At 46.3% G+C, this 20,537-nt stretch overlaps 7 protein-coding genes across 7 annotated transcripts; 4 read left to right on the forward strand and 3 right to left on the reverse strand.

Moving 5' to 3' along the window:
- Positions 1-4,300: 4,300 nt before the first annotated feature.
- On the reverse strand, positions 4,301-4,760 carry N7509_000360 (uncharacterized protein; the record flags this gene model as incomplete). The annotated part of the gene is given in 2 exon segments (XM_056625007.1): positions 4,301-4,569; positions 4,589-4,760. The coding sequence occupies 2 exon segments, from the start codon at positions 4,758-4,760 to the stop codon at positions 4,301-4,303; spliced, it is 441 nt and encodes a 146-aa protein (XP_056493589.1).
- A 5,419-nt stretch (positions 4,761-10,179) lies between these two features.
- On the reverse strand, positions 10,180-11,119 carry N7509_000361 (uncharacterized protein; the record flags this gene model as incomplete). The annotated part of the gene is made up of 2 exons (XM_056625008.1): positions 10,180-10,923; positions 11,069-11,119. 2 exons carry the CDS (start codon positions 11,117-11,119, stop codon positions 10,180-10,182), a joined length of 795 nt encoding a protein of 264 aa, XP_056493590.1.
- A 1,292-nt stretch (positions 11,120-12,411) lies between these two features.
- Positions 12,412-12,879, forward strand: N7509_000362 (uncharacterized protein; the record flags this gene model as incomplete). Its single annotated transcript, XM_056625009.1, has 1 exon — positions 12,412-12,879. The coding sequence occupies one exon, from the start codon at positions 12,412-12,414 to the stop codon at positions 12,877-12,879; it is 468 nt and encodes a 155-aa protein (XP_056493591.1).
- Positions 12,880-13,984: 1,105 nt separating this feature from the next.
- N7509_000363 (uncharacterized protein) lies at positions 13,985-14,983 on the forward strand (the record flags this gene model as incomplete). Its single annotated transcript, XM_056625010.1, has 1 exon — positions 13,985-14,983. The coding sequence occupies one exon, from the start codon at positions 13,985-13,987 to the stop codon at positions 14,981-14,983; it is 999 nt and encodes a 332-aa protein (XP_056493592.1).
- Positions 14,984-15,475: 492 nt separating this feature from the next.
- N7509_000364 (uncharacterized protein) lies at positions 15,476-16,144 on the forward strand (the record flags this gene model as incomplete). The annotated part of the gene is made up of 1 exon (XM_056625011.1): positions 15,476-16,144. The coding sequence occupies one exon, from the start codon at positions 15,476-15,478 to the stop codon at positions 16,142-16,144; it is 669 nt and encodes a 222-aa protein (XP_056493593.1).
- A 1,414-nt stretch (positions 16,145-17,558) lies between these two features.
- Positions 17,559-18,269, forward strand: N7509_000365 (uncharacterized protein; the record flags this gene model as incomplete). The annotated part of the gene is made up of 1 exon (XM_056625012.1): positions 17,559-18,269. The coding sequence occupies one exon, from the start codon at positions 17,559-17,561 to the stop codon at positions 18,267-18,269; it is 711 nt and encodes a 236-aa protein (XP_056493594.1).
- Positions 18,270-18,803: 534 nt separating this feature from the next.
- N7509_000366 (uncharacterized protein) lies at positions 18,804-19,345 on the reverse strand (the record flags this gene model as incomplete). Its single annotated transcript, XM_056625013.1, has 2 exons — positions 18,804-19,199; positions 19,286-19,345. The coding sequence occupies 2 exons, from the start codon at positions 19,343-19,345 to the stop codon at positions 18,804-18,806; spliced, it is 456 nt and encodes a 151-aa protein (XP_056493595.1).
- Between the last annotated feature and the right edge of the window lie 1,192 nt (positions 19,346-20,537).

Raw genomic sequence — 20,537 nt, forward strand, 5'->3', positions numbered from 1 at the left:
GCCTACATGAAAAATTTACCACCGAAATTTACAGCCATTTCACCCCCTTCTTCACTAAAGACCCCTGTTCATTGGAGCAAATGATATGATTGATTCATCATTGGCAATTTGTATTTTCTGATCCTTCGGAATGACCTAATCTGGTTCAGCCAATGAACATAAAGCCATTCATTACACTTTACGTAATAGCCTGGCTGTATATCGCCCGCATAGTACATATGATGAGCTGGATCTAAACTATGTCAGCTCTCCCATAATGTAAGCTTAGATGATGGAAAATCACCTCAAGTGCAATGTCCCATTTTCTTGAAATCGCACCAAAGATAGCGACTCCTAGCAATATAGTACCCATGTTTGATAAATGGGTCAAGATAAAATGCAGCTTCTTCCGGCCCTGCGTGGCGCATTTTACTAACCACAGGCACCAAGCCATTTCACTGAGATGATCCAGGAAAAGCAGGAAGGGAGTGGTGAAATGAATATCACCCAGCATGAATATTCCAATAAATGTGAATACTATCTTCAAGACCGTTGATGTCAAAGCATAGATTCTGAATACGACACGTGTCGATCGATTTATGAATGGATTATTGAGCTGCTGGAGGTCGATGCGGAGAAACTAGGCCAGAATTAGCGTAGAACTGGCTTTCTCAAGCTATAACGAACATTTTGCATAGAAGGAATTGTTGAAAGAATTCCAAGGAGAATTTGAATCCATATCGATTTCTTCTCGCTCCAGAAAAGCCCTGTCAATACAGCGGACAGGAGAAAGGATAAGACGTATAGGGCCAAGTCCATCTTATGAAATGGCCAATCATCTCCGAACACCCATAAGAGGAGCAGCCGGGCTATCAAAGCAAATAGAAGCATTGTAATTAGCAGTGCTTGGAAATATATTTCGGAAGTCATGACAAAAGACATTGAAACAACGTGTCACGGTGAGAAGAGGGTCCCGATTGCGAAATAAAGATCGTTAAATACGGCGACGCTTAGTTCAAAGCCAGGGGAGCCTTAGTGTATCCAAGGAGGAGGAGAGTCGTCATTCTTTGCGTTAAGAATATTTGCCTTGCCACCGGGTTTGAGCTCGCGCAATGAACTATTCACACCAAGTTCCTGGGAACTCTGCTAAAAATGTGTCGAGGACTGGCATTCAGTATACATGATTTGTGCAGGGCACGGTCCCACATAGCTCATCTCTGCTACTCTCAACAAGAAGAAGCTAAATATTTTTCTGTTGCCTCGCGCTAAGACTTGCGTCTATGATCAGCTTGTGGTTTCCTACTTTTGGCGGTTAATGCTTCGAAAAACACAATCCGCACCTACGGATACATTAGACCATGACAGCTTCATTCCTGGGAGCCAATTGCTTGCTCTGCGGAATCGATCTCTTCTGGGAACTACAGCGATCCATATTATAATTGGATGAGCTTCAAGTAAAGCTGAAAATCGGAGCAGACCAACTATGGGAGCTCATACGTGAAAATATGTGAATGCAGATCAAATATTCTCAAGGTCAAAGATGCTCGGAATAAAATCTCACTATAAATATCACCTTGAATGTCTTTGTGCTGAATCAATTGTCGCATGATACAGCAACGAGATCTCCTTTGTTGAGATACAAATCATCTAGCGAAAAAATAGCGCGATAATCTCATCCTTTTCTAAAACATGGCGCGCCCCCCACATTTCGTTCGTGAGTCACCTCGACTTATTCAAGCATAAGTAAGACCAAAGGCAGCTAATCCGTCTGATGAGATCAGCGCTTCCAAAACCCTCTTGTCTTGTTGGTCTATTGCCATGCAGCAAGCCTCTAGATGTCTCTTACCCCAAACAATGGGCACAAGCCGCCCTGTCCTTTGCTCTCATGCAAGGAGAACTACCAACCGTCCGAAAGCTACTTCGTCGATATGATACAGATATCAATGGTCGAAGTCCAAAATCTCAGCCTCCACTCCTGATAGCCCTCGAATATCAACAACATGAGATCTTGAGGATGCTTCTGAAAGACCCGCAACTCAATATCAACATTCAAGATAACCGAGGATACACCGCACTTCATTTGGCTGTCATATACGATGACCCGGTTGCAGTACAAATCCTCTTCGATAACACGCGAATTGACGTCAACCATCTCGATATCACGGGGAATAGCGCACTCCTTCTAGCTGCCACAACCTACGACGGCCTGGACCCCAAGAGAAACGAGATCATAGATCTTCTACTTTTAAATTCCAAGACTTCGGCGAATGAGCGAGATAAAAGAGGCCGTTCGGTGCTGTGGCATGCAGCAAATACTGGCAACAAAAGACTGATCCTTCAACTGGCGCAACTGCCGGATCTGGAGTTCGGAAATCCCGACGACAATGGTGTGTGTCCTCTCAGGCCAAGCTAGGAAAAGAGGCAATATCGAGATAGTTGCACTTTTGCAGAACCTTGCTGCACGTGCTGGCTACCGGAGGATGTCTAGGCACGACATGGATTAGTCTGGCAATCGCAGACTTCAAATGGCATAATAAAAAGCTGGGCCGTTAAAGCCAGCATTGAAAAGATTCTAGTAATGCTTCGTTTCAAGAACGTACTTTAGGAGGTTTCGCAGAGGTTTAGTATGGGCCCGATGTAGGAAGATAGCTGCACTGTTAACAATAAATTACCGAAATTTCAAGAGGAAGCATTATATTAATTGGGTGTGAGAAATACCCCCAGTGATCATGTAGCTTCGATAGCTGTCCCCATCATTAAAGAAAAAAAAGTAATCTTCGATATATTTGATCCATCCGCCACGGATGCGCTATGCAATACTCGCAGCTGAGCACAGACTCCGACCGTGGAGACGCATGCAGACCCTCCTCATAGCTATTGGGGAGAATCCGTCTCGGCGTAGTATTGGGCCTTATAACTATGGGTCCTACCAAGAATGCCGACTATTTAACTACCCACTTTTGATTTGGGCTTACTACGCAATTGAGAGTGGTCCAATCCAGGCTAAGAGTCTGTGGCAGCCAATGATATCGCAGATGGAGTCTTTTCAGTCCAATGGAACGATCGGAGTGGGGCTCTCGAAGGCGTTTGTTTCTGGGGATGATCTGTTTTCGAAATCCTGAGTGCTGATGATCTGTGTCTCTTCCTGCAGATGCTGGTTTCTTAACGCTGAAAAGCCCCGGAGGTCACTCCCATGATTGCGCCAAATCCTATCTGTATCGATGAAACGGGGCTTACTATAGATGGCATCCTGCAGGCGAGTCAGGAGGCGCTTAAAAAGGGTCGCTATTGCGGGCCGGCGTTGGGGGCGGTGCGGCCCCAGACTGAGTGCCCAGGCAGAACACCCCACCAGCCAGAGAATCGCGCTTCTTCTTCTGGTTGTCCAACGGCCTGTGCACGCCGATCTCTCGAGTGAGGCGCTAACACGCCGAACTACCACCCGCGTGCACGATAGCCCCCAATGTTCCCGCATTAGCGGCCCATCGGTACCGTGGAATGTAGGTGCCACACAAGCGAGGTGTTCAGAGCCTCTAGGAGGGGAACGGGCTTGTAGTAGGGGTTCGGCTGGTGCCCCAGGGCTCTGAAGCCATCAGGTCGCGAACAAGGGCTCCTGGCCACCTTTTGGCTCAACGTCCGTGCAGACGATCGCGACGGGTTTGCCTCCGAGATATAGCCCAAACACTGATGCTCATCGCAGCAATCATACGCTGTGGTGGGCGATCGAGAGAAACGACACTGCGAAGTAGCCCTCACCCTCGGCCCACCACCCCCGACTTCAATATCAAATTTTCCAACCAGGAAAAATATATACTGAAGCTATGGAAATGCTGTTTGGCAAGATGGATATTGATGCAGACTCGGCGAGCGATGAAGGCAGCACTCCTTTCCCACTGGCAATGGCAATGAGCTACAAGGCAGATTGTCCATATACTCATTTGGAAATTCGACTTGCAATGTATTGAGGAGATAAAAACGTTATAGGCTTTGGGCATCGGCCACGCGGAGAGGCTACTGTGGTGCTTTTGAAACTTCAGTGGAACGGCGGGATACAGTATCAACCTGAACTCGGGAGACAATTATGGGCGGACTACGCACATGACTTGCTTTAAAAGGTGGGAATGAGAATTAAGGCCGAATGCTGACTGGAGTAATCGAAATTTGGCATGAAGAGAACCAAAAAAAGGATAGTACGTGGATTAGACGCCTAGCAGAAAAGAATTTTGTTCCGAGAATTAATTCACCGCGTTCAGGTCAGCTCTAGTCAAAGGGTGCAGTTAGATGATTCTATTGCTGAAAAGCAACAGCTGACTATGTAGCTTCCTCAATTTAAGATCGAATTACGGAGGACTTCTGGATCCACAGCATCACACATGCTTCCAACTTTGAGTCCATCGCTGAGAGTACAGGCCGAAATGTTTCCTTGCTTGTTAAAGAAAGTGGCCCGTCCAGTCTTCTCCAATAAAATCCATACCGCTGGAAGGCCCTTTTCCGTAGTGCATGCTTCAACCGATACCATGGGAAGGTCGTGACCGTTGCCAATGGCTTTTCCGCCCAATTCTAGAAGCATGTTAGTCTCCTCGCCCTTATTCTCTTATATTAGAGTACTCACTTGAGCAATCTTCTCCCTTTGGTACACTAAACGGTGTCGAATGTCCCGTGCAGCCATGGTTGTCATTCGACCATATCATGCACTGGCTACCAACATCGACAATGCTGAGAGTGCCAGCAACAGAATGCTTTGCGTAGATGACAGCGAGGACTGGAAAGAGGAGGGGGCGCATAATGTCGGTTTTTGTCACGATGCAGGGTAGAGAAGGGACCTGAGAGTTCTTGCGCAAGATGATATCAATCTAGGTCGGGCTCATTGAACATATCCACATGGGATGAGAAGATAGATTGAATTTATAGGGAATGTAGGATTTAGACCTCAGTAAAGGATCTGCATGCGGTGCTATGCTCAAAATTATTCTGAAAGGTGACAAATTTGAAACGGGCAGTAAATTTGTTGAGGTAGTAGGAACGCATCTCTAACCACCTTCAGGACGGAAAACCCAAAATAATCATCTAGATTTGTGGTGAGTGCCCCTGGTTAGTGAAATAGATTCGGGCGCTTTTTGAAGTTGAAAATCTTTCTGAGCGCCATATTAAGAGGCCGATGCGATAACTTCGGGTCGTTGTAGGAAAAGCGGCTAATGCACGGCGACTGAGTGATCCGCAACCACCAGCGTACATACAGTATGCCTTTCCTGAGCACCCCGAAGCAGTCGTGCGAATGTTCTACACTTGTTGCAATAACAAAATAAGCCCGTTGAGACAAGCTGTGAATCTCCCCTTTCACCAGTGATTAACGACACAAACACGCCAGACCAACACGAACCATCACCCCGCCGATCGCTATCCCATGATAGCAGAGGAATACAATAAGCCACACGCTCCTAGGAGCTCACGGCTAAACTAGGACCAATTATTTCTGCCTGAGGCTGTGTGGTGTATCTGGGTCATTGATGGCACCAATATTTGCCTAGGTAGATCTCATTGTATTCGTAGTACATGATAGCATTAATCTCGACGACCCACTGGATCCTAGGAGCCAGCGCTAGGAGCCATCCAATCATCTGACTGAAGGCTTGGGCGCATGTGGGCCTTTCATAGCATTAATTGGCTCATATTTCGTTGTCGCGATACCCACCTTTCCTTTTCCTTTAAGTTCCCAGGAGGTTCGTGTGGGTATTGCCTTTGCAAAGACGCGGCTGATGGCAGTCAATTGTCCTACGGAAACACAATCGACATGATGATTCACTTGGAAAATCAGTTGACCACCTTGCCCTTGGTGTACCTCCAAGGCTTGCCAATCGAAGTCCGTTGCGTAATGTGCAATGAAAAGCCCCATGTACTGTACCCTCTTGGAATCCACTAAGATGATAATTTGAAATAGCCATTCCCGACTGACTTAGACTGTAGGTCTCAATGACAAGGGGCTCCCCGGTGAAGAAGTATGTATGCCAAATAGGTAAGGAACTAGTGGTATAAAATATTGATGGGGCGTTTTTGAGTGAAAAAGGCGCTTATAATCGGTGAGTGGAATTAAACGGCATGACCGGTCGCCGCCTCACCTTTCGTAATAACCATAGTGATGAATGTTGATATTCAGCATCAGTGCTTCTCTACGGCATTTTCGCGACAGTTTAATCGAGACCAATGGTGAGTAAAACATTTCATATGCTGGATCATCAGAAAAAAAAATACAATGCCTTCGAATGCTGCATTAAATCAATGATGAAATGTTGAGCCAGCTGCAATTGGAGAGTCACCTATGTTTGTGCCCTCACAATTCACAATGATCATCGCATCGACGCTGGCAGAATGTCTGGCTGTAATGCTATAAATAAGCGAGCCCTCGCCAGCAGAACATTCGGTCTCAAGCATTCCTGTGTCACTTTGGGGCAAAGGATATCGATCGCTTTTCGTCTTCGCTAGCAACACTTTGCTATGGACTGACCTTTTGCATCGCACTTGTCTGCCATTGTTCGATGCTGAAGTCTATAAACAGCAAGTGAGTGTAGCTGCCCGGTCATTTTAAATCAGGCTGACATGGAACATGCTCAAGATCAGTCCTCCTCCGCTACTCTAGAAAACCATTTTACGGACCTTGGATGACCTTAAAAATGATCGAAGCTGCGAGCACAGTGAGTTATAAAGTTTTTTCTCAAGCTGCCTACTGATGAATAATGATACGTCGAAGTCATCCCTTACACAGCCGCTTCGACCTTGCTAGAATGCAGCGAACAGCATTAGCTCGACGTAAGTTTTTATCAGTGGCAATTTGAAGAGTTTCCGTCCTGTGCTAACGGCTCCCTATATAAAAAGGCAAACGTTCGATCACGAGTCGCTCGGTCTCCTCTAAGTTCCTCCGGTGCATTGCCTCTGCCTATTTTCCTATGGCCGGGCTGCAATTATGGATTTCGTGCGGATTTCTTCAATTTTTTGACGTACTCTCCATCCATCCGAACAGGTCGCTGATGCCTCTTTCTGGTCATAGAGCAAATGCCAAAATGACACTCACCACCACCGAGCCGTACTTCCCCATTGACCTCAAAATAAAGACACACGTCGGGCCGGACCAGTGAACCCCGGTGCGTTTCTACTTCGCTGTTCCAGGGCATCTGCTTGAAATTTCCATTTCGCCCACGTTGATGGAACAAATCTAAGAAGGTTCAGTGCCCTTCGGTCAGCATATGGTAGAGTTCCAACATGTTTTTATCTCTCCCGGCTTCATCCTGTCCGTCCGAAAGTTTACTCTTATTGTTTAGCTTCTGTATCCCGACGGCCCTGCACCTCTTGTCCCATATCCGATTTGAAGCCTCGACGACAGCATCATCTGGCCTCATGCTAGGCTGAGTGAGCTATCGCAGCATCCAGCGATAACGAAGAGAAGCCAAGCATCGGCGACCACTGAGGACGATCATGATCTCTCCGAGAATGGTTTCAACCAGTAAAGAATTGAGCTTCCCGCTACAGTGTGAGGGATAGTTGTCAGGCCCGGTTGTAGCCGAGCAAGCGACAAGCCAGGTTGCAGCAATAGGTCTAGCCCATATCTCTCGCCGCGAGAGCAGTCGTTTCAGGTCAGTTCCAAGTTTACCTCTAGGCCAAATACTATCAATATCCCCCCAGTGATACGTTGACCTGACATTGTTGAATATTTGCCCAGCGCACGAACAGCAAAGAAACAGCTATGCATTGGAAGATATGACCGACATCTATTCCCCGCGGTACGGAATGTTTCAGGCCCTTGTGCATGTGTAATCGAATCGAAGCCGCGACCTCGTCTCTGGTCTGCCTATTCGGATGCCAGACTAGATTGACGGCAAGTCTGTAGCTCTCTCATTCAGCGGAAATCATAATGACATGGAGGGGCAGTGAAACACAGCCCTGGTTCGGCCGTTCCCACGAGTTCGATCGGAATAGTGTATTGTGGCTGGTATAAGGAATCCCACCTAGACCACGAGCACGGTGAGTTGCAAACGACCAGCCTACGCAAGCTGCTGGTAATTGGTTCTAGACCGAGTGTATCTAACGACAAATTGCTTTGGTCGTGTCGTGTCCCAATGCAGAGGGCTATTCAAAGCTGCCACCATAGCCAGCTTAAATGAAGTTGGTAATTTGTTCTAATCACTGAAAGTTTTGGGTAACCGACTGACCATGTTGCCAAATCGCTGGTATAAATATGACCATTTCTCGCCGGACTATGCTATGCACAATCCAGCCGAATGCTCCGACGCAACACCCACTTCTCATCAATGTCACCACCGAGTGCACGGACTCTCCAGCAGAAGTAGACTTGCGGTGCTCAAGGTAAGTAATTTGCTGCGGATGTCATAATTACTCTTTCTGAATTTCAAAAATGCAAGGTTTTCTTTGATACCAGATGGAGGAGACGTGTTTGTTGACTTCGAACTAGCCGCCGAAGCGTCCCACGCGACTCATGAACGACGCGTCACCCCGTATGAATTCACCGCCTCGATGCTGACTACGCCTGACATGCTCCCTTTCACCCTTCCTCCTAAGTTATGTCAAATGATCAGATCACGTGGGTACCTGTCGGCGTATTGTCGGAACGTTGTCGTTACAGTACGGACTAGTACGGGCATAGCCAATTGAGTATTTGAGTGTGTTTTATTTTGAATACTATGGAAAGTACAGAATATATGCGATGTGGGCTTAGTAAGATCGTTTAGAGTGATGCAAACATGGTTGAAAACAGGAGGCATATGGGGGTGCTAAATATTCCTCGGGCGCACTAGTAAAACTGCGACCCTCTTTCGTCGACACGTATCAATTAGTCAGCAAGTTGGGCGATCAAGAGTCGCCCCGCGGCGGGGTTGCGCTGCTATCTGAAAGTGTGCTAGACATCTTCAACGTAAAACGGTGACACTGCCAACTCTGAATAGCCAGGTATGTGGAATGATTCTCTATTATCTTTCTCGAAGCTTATTATCGTGTATAGACGGAGTCCACCCCCTCGCAACTCAAGCATGGCTAGCTCGACCGGCTTCGTCGTGTTGAGGAAGGCAGTGCCAGCAGAAAACATCTCGAATCTTGCAAGTGAATTCCGAAACGGCCTACCAAACAACGAGCCGACAGCTGTAAAGGATAAATACAATGAGTATAAAGTACCCGACTCCGGATTCGGGATAAAGGATGAGTTTCTCAGGGTGCCATACTCACATTTAACTTTTACTAGATTTTCGCTAACTTTCGTTAGGGGGTGAATCGCGAATCAATACGCCCTTTATTTTACCCAAATGCAATTCCCTCCTCGCCACAGACCGTCAATCTTGGAATTTTCCATGAGACGGAAGCGGACCCCACGAAATTGATGACTGCCGGACCCCGAATTTATGTAACAATAGCGATCACGAGTCTCTCGCCATCAAATGGGTGGTTCACGTTCTACGAGGGCTCTCATCAAGAAAGATCGCGGCTGGGAAATAAAGTGGCACTTGAGCTACAACCGGGAGATGCAGTTGCTTGGCGGGGCGATCTTGTATATTTCCATTCACCAGGTGGCGGCGGGGTGTTCCTTGTGCTCTCATTCCCATGCCTACAGTGAACAGTTATTGAGTTACACAGAGGAAGGAGATGTTGAGAATTTGACATGTAACAATCAATCACTCAAAGCTTCCGTTATCTGGTCCTCAATAAATTGGTCCCAATCCAAGCTCAAATTTACATCAAAATCCCAGTCCAGCAATGTATCATTGAGTCGATCCTCGCAAAATGAATTTTCATTATTTGCGATTCTGACAGTCTCCTCATCAGGGGTAGCCGTACGGTCGTCAACGAAGTCTAGATTTCTGTCATGGTGGTGGCGCTTTGAAAATTCCTCTGAATAAGATTGCCTTCGTTTTCTTGACTGGGGTCTGTCGGACTCTTGAGCATCAGAACCTTTCAGATATTTGGCCAGATGTGTCATGAATGTGGTATCCCAGTTTGAGATTCCATCCCACCCGCAAGCCCGAAGACCTCTCACGATCAAATTCGCGGCCTTCTCATTCAGTTTCCTGCCGTGTGCTACCCAACCTTCAAGGTTTTTTGCCGTATATTCGCATACGGTATCCACATCACCGGTCGTCAAATGCCTCTCCCAACTAATAACTGTGAGTGGGGATGAAAATGCGTAGTTCCTGAGCTCAGGCTTACTTACAGGGAAAGTATGCCATCGATTTCACCAAGAAGTAAAAGTGCACCGGGTCCAAATTTCTCCAGGATGGAAACGTAGTGGACACGCCGTTTGTTTTCATCCAAAATTCGCTTTCTATCAACCTGAAGGAATTCTGCCAGTCTGTTGATTGCAAGAGATCGTAGAGATATGCCTCTAGAGCATGCAGTTGACGATAGGCCTTTTTCGATGACCTGTAACTCCTGTGCGCCTATGACAAGGCTAAAGCGCTGCGCATATTTGACCATATCTCCCTCTCCCCATTCCTGAGACTGCAGGCCTTGGATTCGCCGATATCTTCCCATCGCTGTCTCCTCGATGGTAGAGTAATCAATAAAATCACTGGTTCCGCTCCATGTTGCATCGTAATAATCTGGATCTTGCTTTTTGGAATTACTCATTGCCTGGATTGCGCGGGACACCCTCGTGGATGATTTAATATTTGGTTCGGAAATAGAGAAACTGGAAACCAGAATTCGATTCTCAAGGTCTGCTTGCGATGTAGACTCTGGACTGCGGAGAGATAAACTGGGGGTGGTTCTGGCCGTCGGAGGCTCCTCCCGTGTGCTTGTCGAATCCTGCACATTACTTTGCTCGGCTGTTGGGGTGGTGTCATGGTTGAGGACGGATTCAAAAGCCTGGCAATAAGCTTGACTTGGTTGAGTGGCGACCTGGCTTGTCGGATTATCCCGATATTCTACTTGCTGATACTTCTTCGGCAGTAACTGGAGCGCTTCATCTCTTGTTCCTTTAGCAAAAAAATCTTTGAATAGCTGCTCCCAACCCTATGGCTGGACATTAATAAAAAGGTTATCCAAAGAAGGCAATCCTGGGGCTCTTTACCTGAGATAACACAAAGGAAGGTGATACTGTTGTGAGTGAGGAAGTCAATTTTTCGTTCAGGTCTTCCAACATGGCCATTGTAAGGCGACGGGAGATCTCAACTTCGAAGTGGGGCAGGTTCGACTCGTGTATTTATGACCAAATTCGTCCGTGCAGCCCCCAAACGAGTTTAGATTCAAGGTCACTTGTATGACCTTGAATCTAAACTCTTTTGGTAATGGTGCGTTCAGAGGTTACACAACAGATTCAAGTATGTACCGCGCGACCCTCACCTCGATCAGCATTTTACAACATGGAATACCTCTAACAGTAGATATATCTTTCTCGTTTTCTAGATATCCGTTAGTATTATTCACCTAAGCAAATGCGTGAGCCTATACGGCTTGTCGAGAAGTTCTTGAGCGGCAATGAAGACGGACTGGACTTGAAATGTGTGAAAATCCTTGTAAACCCCTTCTGGAAGGATTTCTACCGCTTCGCGGGCGATGCCCTCCATTCTTGGCGTCTTCCTGGTACACGACGGAAATTAATTGACCGACCACTTATTGGAGCTCGTAGAATCTATCTAGGCTACGTTAGGATGATTTTAGGAAGACTGGCGGACAATGTCTTCTATTATGAAAGGTCATACTTTCTTTCATACTTCATAACAAAAGCTCTTATTTGACCCTTAGCTTATTACCCTTCCGCTTTTATAATATCTAGTAGCTCATCGAAATAAAAACACTGCTATCTTTTCTGAGAAAGAAGAGAGGAAATGATACTTGGGCCTGCATCATTCTTTGATATAACCACTAGTTTGAAATGATGGCATTCGGTTGATAACCAAAACGTTCTGGAAATGAGTGCAGCCAATTTGCTCCTGGGACTTGTAAAATAAAACCTCAGAAAAGGGTTGAGATCAGCTTTCTTTTTTTCTTTTTCACAAAAGTACCTAAATTCTTTTTCTAATGCAACCATATAGAGTCACTAAATCGGACTTTGTGTTTAAGAAAGGCCAAATTAGTTGGAATCTCATCTTCACATATCTCATACCGTCGATCCATAAGATCAGTGCCCCCATCTTCAGAAAATATATTACCGGGGACCTTTCCCGGGTTCATTATTATCGCATTCCAAGATTAGCTTTCCTTCTGCTGGAGCTCCAAATGAGCGATTTAATACCCCCAGAGGGAAATCACTATCGTCGTAGCACCACTGTTCGACGAAACCAAGAGCCTCCACGAAATGGCAACGGAGACATTATCTGTGAACACGTTGACTGCCAAGATGATCCGCCGACCTTCCGCGTTCCATCTCAATGGAAGTATGTATTCTGCTGCCTCGAAAGAACGTCAGATCTCGGAGCTGACTCTTGAATCAGCAAACACATGGACAGACATGAGCGACCCTACAGATGTTCCGAGTCTAGTTGCAAAGACAAGCCAGGCTTTGTCTCGAGTGGCGACTTTCTGCGCCATAAACGAGAAGTCCACGACAGCGGCAGAAAGCCCAGGTACTCTGAATTTTGTCCATCTGAGGGATGCCGTCGCCATGTTTCCGAGCCTTTCGCAAGAGCCGAGAACTTGCGAGAGCATATTCGGCGGATGCATAAATTGGAGGCCAACAGCTACCTCGAATTAGTGGAAAACGTATATGCCGAGCCTAGTACCCCAAAGAACGCTTCTCTCGGACCGCACGACGATCGCGACCCAGCTACATGCTTTTCGCGTGACAATTTCCTACAAATGGAGGCAGACTCTCTCCGCGATATTATCATGGGAAAGGACCGACGTATTCAGGAGCTTGAGCGACAAAAAATGGAATTGGAAGCAATGAGTCTTGATCCCCAGAACTAGATCACCTCCTCTGTGCCCCCAAAGAAGAACTTTTACCATGGAAGCACACTATTATTGTACCACAAAATGGAATCTCACCGCTATTTTCATAAATCAAATGGCCCATTGAGGGTGGGCGGTTTCCTTAGGTGTTACCATGCTCGTTTGACAGGTCTATGGTAGCGAAATTCCAAAGCCTATCAATATTCTTTCTATTACATTTGTATCAAGGCTTAGAGTTATTGAAAACTCATAGAATGGCCTGGGGCTTGAAATTGCAAGTTGATTTCCAGTAAGCGCACAATTGGATGTATATTTGGGATTATAGTTGCGGATCACCCTTCTGTACCTGAGGCTTTCCTCATTTGAAACAGTGGGTTGCTCAGACCCCCTCTCTTTTTCCCCACATAGCCAGAAAGCAAGTTATGGCTTGGTATGTTACCGATTAAAATCTAGTTTCCAATTTACGAAAGACTGAAGATCTCATAGAGCACTCATTTAAATATAAACAGTTCCATCCACCGATTCCCTGTCACTGCTATCAACCATCCAGAACGTATCTACAAACAAAACAATGAGTATCTCTACGTTATCCATTTCAGCAAGGCTTGCTCTAGGGCAGCTGAACCCTTTTCTGGTATGTAATAAAATGCCCTTTGGATGATCTTTGACTAAAACGCCTAGATCAACAATGGATCAGACTGGGCCATCTATTTCAAAAGTGACACGATAAATCAGAAAGTCCAACAAAGGCTTCTCACACGAAATGGGCATGCGACGCACGAAATCAAAGTATCGGAGACAGCAAAGATGTTTGGTGGAGAAATTAAAATCGAGAAAACGGTCGTAACTCTGAATAGTCCTGTGTGTTATTGAAACATGGCGCAAGGCGCCCAAGTTCAGATTTAATATCGAAGATGAGCTCGATAACTTGGGCAGATGATACGAGAAGCTTATGTCCGCACATGTTCCTGGCGGCAAAGCTGCAGCCAAGACGAAATCCAACGTCTAAATCCGGGAATATGAGCTAGGTCGGTAATTAGCTTAAATGAAATGATCCCCTCTGGGACAGGGAGTCATCTATCTATCTACTATTCCCTCTTCCCTCTGTACTTGATATCGCTCCATGGAGATCACCGACCAATTCTTCAACGAGGAAAAGGTTCAAATTGACAAAGGATCTCGCAGCTATGGGTGGTTTATGTCACACATTCACTGCCTCTTCTGCTCCGACACATTCAAATCGAAGCAGACGCTGCATCATATCCTGAGATACTATGAACAGGCCGATCCCGATCTTCGCTTTGACTTGGACATTTTTCTACAAAGCGACTGGGTTCGCAAGTCTGCTCTCGCCCATTGGAAACTTTTTCCCGACTTTGATCAAGTTGTGGACAGCCAGGAATGCCTTCAAAGCGAGCCTGCACATCCGGATCTTGCTTCGTGTTGCGTCTATGAGTCTCCGAGTGCCTTCCACTTTCTGGTCCGACAAGGCATTATTCGATCATGCTACTACAACCGCTTTGGGCACAGCCTCTTCCTTCTTGCCTTTCAGAAAAACGCCATCGAAACGATTGGTTACATGATTTCCACGATGAGTCCGCTACATCTTCTTGCTCCTGCATCGGTGGCAGAAATGTGGGATGGGAGGTCAATTCTTCAACTAGCGGCGACGAACTCGGTTGTGTTTGGTATCTGTTGGGAAAAGATTGACCAAATGCCTTTGGATTTGGGAGAGATTCTCCAGGAAGATGAAATCCGCAGCATTTGCCGATTTGCAAGCATGAGCCTAGCCTCTCGTTTGTGTCATAGAGGTATAGATCTTGCTGATGTGGTGAAGAAAGATTCTTCTCTTTGGCTTGAGATGATTCGCTATCATTTGGAACCAACATCTCTTTTGGACTGGCTTTTGATGAACAATTGCCTACCTCCGCAAGACTTTCTTCTCTTTCACCCGGAACCCGATTCCGCTTTGGACTGGATTTTGGCAAAAAATTTCCCAATCCCATATCCCGGACATGGTCAAGAGTTTCTTCGACGATTTGCGATCCATTGCGGCAGGTTAGACGCAGCCCATTGGCTGTCTTTCGATAGGGTAGCGACCAAACCGACCAGTGAATTGTGATGGAAGCTGTGAGTTACCGGCCGGTAAAGATCATACAATGTTGGACAGTCAATTGTACATATTTTGGTGATCTGCTCGACTCTTCAACTCACCAATGCATATTTCATCTTGAATGCTGTTTTTAAGTTAGGAAGACTTAGAAGCAGCATCTAGGTTGAAATTCAATAAGCTGTGTATTAAGTATTTTCAGAGGAACCTGAGATGAAAGCTTCCAGAATGTTTTTACGGCGGAGTAGTGGCCAGCCAGGTGAAGTGTGCCAATTGACTCTTTCTTGCAAACGACAAACGAACAACGAGCATATACATACTATTCAGTTACGAGATCTAGCATAAGTCCGTGTTTATCTTTTGGCGTCATCCATATAAATGACCTCGTCCTGATTGAATATACGTAGATACGATCAAATCAGTATATTATCCCTCAACGCCCAAGAGGAATATACTCACTCCTATCTTGTTCCGATATTGGCTGGCCATAGCTACAACTCCAAGATGTACGATACCCTGAGAAAGTATTGCGTCCTAAGAGACGTAGCGAAGAGCTCAGGGCTGGGGCTCGTCTGCGTTGTATGTGATCTGGGGTTTCGCGACCAGGATGTGCTATACAAGCATTTTGACACCGAGGAGGATCACAACGGCGTCCACAATGGTTTGTCCAAGAGAGAGGGAGATTTTATCCTATTTTTGGATCGCTATAGGACAGCTATGGGTTGGGAAACCATCTCAAAAGATGATTTTCCAATCAAATTCAATCAGACGGGACGACGACCTGGACGTCGGCCATTCTACACTTTCTTTGAAGTCGATTTTGTCCTGGAAAAAAAAGGCCAGCTCAAATTCAACACCTTGGATAGGAGTCTTGCAATTGTGTGGGAAGTTGTCAGGAATGCTAAAAAGGATTATGTTTGTCCACTCTGTTTGGTTCTCTGCAGCACTACAAAAGCGTTTTATTACCATTGCGACCAACTGAAAGACGATGTCCACACGGGCCTCGCGTACAAGGGCCCGGATTTCCAATTGTTTCTTCCTCATTATTTTACTGCTCTCAAGGCAACAGTACCGGAGGAAGAATTGCCTTTGGGTAGGGGTCGAAAGGGCGCGTACTCCTTCCATGAGTGTTTCCGGCTGGAGTTCGTCTTGAAATGGAAACAAAGTGAGTAAGCCAAGAGGCGAGTCAGTGATTGGTCCTAACTATCTGGAAGTGGATTCGACCCAAGAATTTGGAGTATGACCTGTTACTGGCTTCGGGCGATTAGTTACGATCTCTTGAGCCCCACAATCACAAGCCTAGGCATGGCGATCGTCGGTGACTAGCGATGCAGGGCTTGATGTTTGCAGGAGCAGGTGTTCCCCAGCCAGCCCCGCAAAGCGGCGTAATTAAAGGTTTTTTTATCATCATTTTACATCCCAAATGAGAAACTTTACGGTCCCGATCGCCACTCGCATGATTTCGAAGCTCTAGAAGTCCTAACGTAAATGTTCAATTACTATAAGTTAACACGGGTCGCCCGACCGAAACAATATTCTAAAACAACGACCACAAGTTTCTATAATTCTTTTATCTAACCAAAGATCTCGATGTCTCATATTCTCATGCATTAACCTTATCACCTACTACGAAGTTGTTCCGTAACAATCATGTTGCATATCAGTGGCCTGCAATATCTGAAATTCTGGGGTGGTACAGCTGATCGCAACAACCGAAAGAAAGACGTGAGTGATCCGATGAAAAACCGGTTGCGTAAACTCATCCCAAGAACAGACTATCATTTTTGTGGGAGCTGAATGTGGTATTGAACAAGTCATGGTTCACTTTTGGCGAAATAAATGGCCTGAAACTTGCTTCTGGGAAGACTATGAAGCAATCGGAGCAGAAGCGATGGCAGCGGTGGTAAAGGCTCAATGGCCCTGCCAGAAGCTGCAAAAGCTAGCCCATATATTTCAGGAAAAGAGAATTAGTCGGGAGAATGCAATAAATTCCATGGCAGAATTGGCGTCAGAGTCTGAGGAAAGGAAGAAATGTGCATTTCTTCGGCTCAATGAAGTTGGAAGCAAGTTTGACTAAGAGAACCACAGACAGAGCTCGAAACAAGGTGAACAGTTGGGCCAACTAGAGAAGGATGTATGTTAGCAAAGGAAATACGGTTACAAGTGAATCTCAATCTCTCAGTCGCAAGGAATATTTTGATTGCAAGACTAGTCCCAAAGATCTCTCGCGTAGCTCATGATTTCATCGTTCCCCAGACCTTGAACGCTTAGTTACCGCTGGAGAATGCGCATCAGCACCCTCGTTAGCCTGAAATCCAGCAACAAGAGCTTTCGTGTTCCATTATCTGGCAAATATTTTGACGCACATATCTGTTTGAAATTAGCATGCACGATACGGCACCCACTGCAAATTATCGAGGATGTTGACCGGCACGTCCAAGCGAAGGCCATGAATAGTTGGACCCAATGGAGCAAGTGTCCGAGATACTGGCATTATATCTTGACGGCTTAATTAGAGTACCAACAGCATTTATCAAAGGCTTTTTCTTCCATAACTAAGATCTCCAAGGCTTTCTTCCCTCGCACTATGTCGAATGACGAACGCAAAGCTTCCATATTGGAAGGCATGCTCATCAAAGCGGGCAAAAACTACGTCTGTCCGGCCTGCTTCAAGTCAAATTCCCAGGCCAGCGACTTGAGAAATCACCTGAAACAGATGAAGGAAGCTGAAGATCACAAAGGGCTTTCCGAACGGGAGGAGGCAGAGTTCCGATACAGCTACGAAATAGTCATAGGATGGAAACCAACAGACAAGGACCCCAAACTCGACCTGCCACGCGAGCGAATCGTTGCGTTTACAAGAGACGTTGTTGTCTCAAATATAGCATCCCAAGCAGAGGACTTTGTGCAATCCAAGATCCAGATCTATCTGCAAATTGCAGTTTCAACAGGAATGACTCACGTGTGTCCCGAGTGTGTGGACGAAGATGGGCAGTATTTCAATAAGATGGTAGATTTCGACCGCCACTGTTGGGAAAAAAGCGATCAAACGCATATGAGCCTGCTATCAAAAGTCCCCGCCACTTTCCTTCCTACATACCTCATCGCGATGGGGCTTTCCGAAATTGAAGAGTTGCCTCCTGGACATGACAAACCGGGACGCTGGACGAATGAGCGATATCTGAGGACTGCCTACGTCTTCAAGACCAAGAAGAGGTACTCCCGCTCAATTGAAAAAGGGTGTAATTTCAATGCTAACACTGGAAAAAAGGTTCATGGCGCTGGAAATTTCAGATAGCCAGAAACAGCTTAATATCTAATTTATATGTAGCTTCATGTATCTGTGATACCTACATTCATGCTTGCGGAACATATGAAATTGTACCTAAACAACGCTGCGAGGCTGTGCATTCAGTTTTTGCTCTAGCACCTGAAGCTGGCAGTCAAAAGGGTCCAAATGGTGGATTTATTAAACGACTTCTCTTTTCCCCATGGGAAGCCCAGATGCCCATAGACTTCCGGAGCAGCTCCGTGCTCAAGGCGCATTTCGGACTAAGGATAACAATGCTCTTCGACGTATAGTGCAATATCCGCCGACACTACTCCTGCATAGCTCAAATCATTGCGCGCCAATGCAGACAGTGCTGGCAACAGAAAATGCAGCGAAGGGCTCTCAGCCGTGTTCTTACGATAAGCTTGGTAGCCACCGGTGGGGTCGACAAGCTTGCCGTACTTTGTTGAGCACTTTGTTTGCAAACCACTTGCCTGGATACCTTGTACCACAGCTGTCAAAGAATAATAGTTGCGAATGTTGTGGAAAGTCTGCAAAAGCTTATCCGTCAGAGCTGGGACCGAAGGTAGGTCCGTTTAAAAACACCTGATCAAGGCTATCAATCTGAGATTCCAGCCCGATCTCAGCAGCCATGCACTGTTTCACCTCAGTCATCAGCTGATTCCATCGGAAGCCCAAGATGGAACGCGCCTGGGCCCCATCATCGGCAAATGCGGTTTGCGCATATTCTCTAAGCAGAGCAACATCTTTGCTCGATACGAGTTCCGCGAGAGCTGGGACGTCGTTCCATTGCAACTGCTCTAGGAATGCATTTATATTGTCGAGTGGCGAGCTCCAGTCCACCTCAAGCGGGTTTAAAGAATTTTGCAACCGAATTTTCAAAACCTGGAAGTCCTGCAATATCCCTTGGGCCGAGTCTGCTTTCTCCAAGACCTCCTGTAGGGACAGGGTTATCAATTTGTCTAGATATGCCTCCAGCGTGAGAGCTAAAATGTCTGCTTTAGCTCCCTCTAGGCAGTCACATTCCAGCCTTTGGAGTACTGCTCGGCCTGCCTTCCGCCAAGTGTATTCGATGGTAGCATGGATGAAAGGGTCGCTTTGAGATCTTATCAAGCTCTATGTATGATTAGAAGACCCATAGATAGATCATAACGAGCAGAAAAACAAAATACCTGTTTAAGACCAAGCAATTGGCTGAGATGCATCGGGGCCTTGATCAAATCAAAGTAAAGTTTGGCACCGAGGACTTCATATGTCCAAAGAAATGTCTTGATTCGCTCAGAGGGTAGACCCAACGCTTTCCGAACGAAATCATAAAAAGGGACCTTTCTCGTTTCTCGAGACTTCTTTGTGATAAGTCTATAGCAATTTTCGAAGGGCCTTTGTTCAATATTTGACCCAAGCCTATCCCCCAATTTGGAGCAGAATTCCCCGCGCTTGAAGAAGTATTTGTTGTCTCCGGTTCGGTATCTATATTGCCGCTCGTAGCGAGCTCAACACTATGCAATTGATGCTTATCGATTCCTTGAAGGACAAGCTGTTGGAATTCGTTCCTGCGCTAATCCCTCTTCTTAGACTGTACCTTTTCTGTCTCTCGGTTGGCGTCGTCGCCCAGGACATCCATGGAGGCATCAAGCTTTGTAGAGGCTGTGCCCAAGGATGAAGACGAAGGCGTTCTGTTGATGGCCGAAGTATGATTGGCCTTGGTTAGCAAAAGGTAGAAAACGATTGTGAGTGTGATGATGGTGGCAGAACAAACCTTTCTGACTGCCATCGCTAGTCTGCGATATGCCGTCCATGTTCATCTTGGAAGACTGGGGATCATAATTCAGGGCCAGGCGACAAGGTCATAGATATACCGATCCATAGATTCTGCATCATTTGCATGAATGCATGATCGCTGACCCCGTGCGCCGCCCGAAGTGGTTAGTCGAATACGAGTGGTTCTGAGCCCCTGAGCCTCCAGCACAGCTCCCAGAAATACTGCAGTCGCTCATGTCGGTACAGGAGTGGCGCTCGTCGCTGTCGGTCTAGACCATTAGATAGGTCGGGGTGGATTGATGGGGTCATTCGGCTGCCTTCACCTTGAGCAAAGATCATCGGGGCTCCACATTCCGATTCCCAGGAGTGTAAAGATACCAAATGATTACAGAGGATTTTCAATACATCGTAATTTTTTGAATCAAATCTATTCAAGCGCCGCGATAAGAATTCTGGGGACAAGGCGATGTGGAGAGAATGGCTACATCTTTTCCGAGTGTATGTTACGCCAAC

This window comes from Penicillium cosmopolitanum (assembly GCF_028827165.1).
Source record: "Penicillium cosmopolitanum strain IBT 29677 chromosome Unknown utg000003l:1.0-3747932.0:1.0-3751027.0, whole genome shotgun sequence".
In the NCBI taxonomy this organism is placed as follows: Eukaryota; Fungi; Ascomycota; class Eurotiomycetes; order Eurotiales; family Aspergillaceae; genus Penicillium; species Penicillium cosmopolitanum.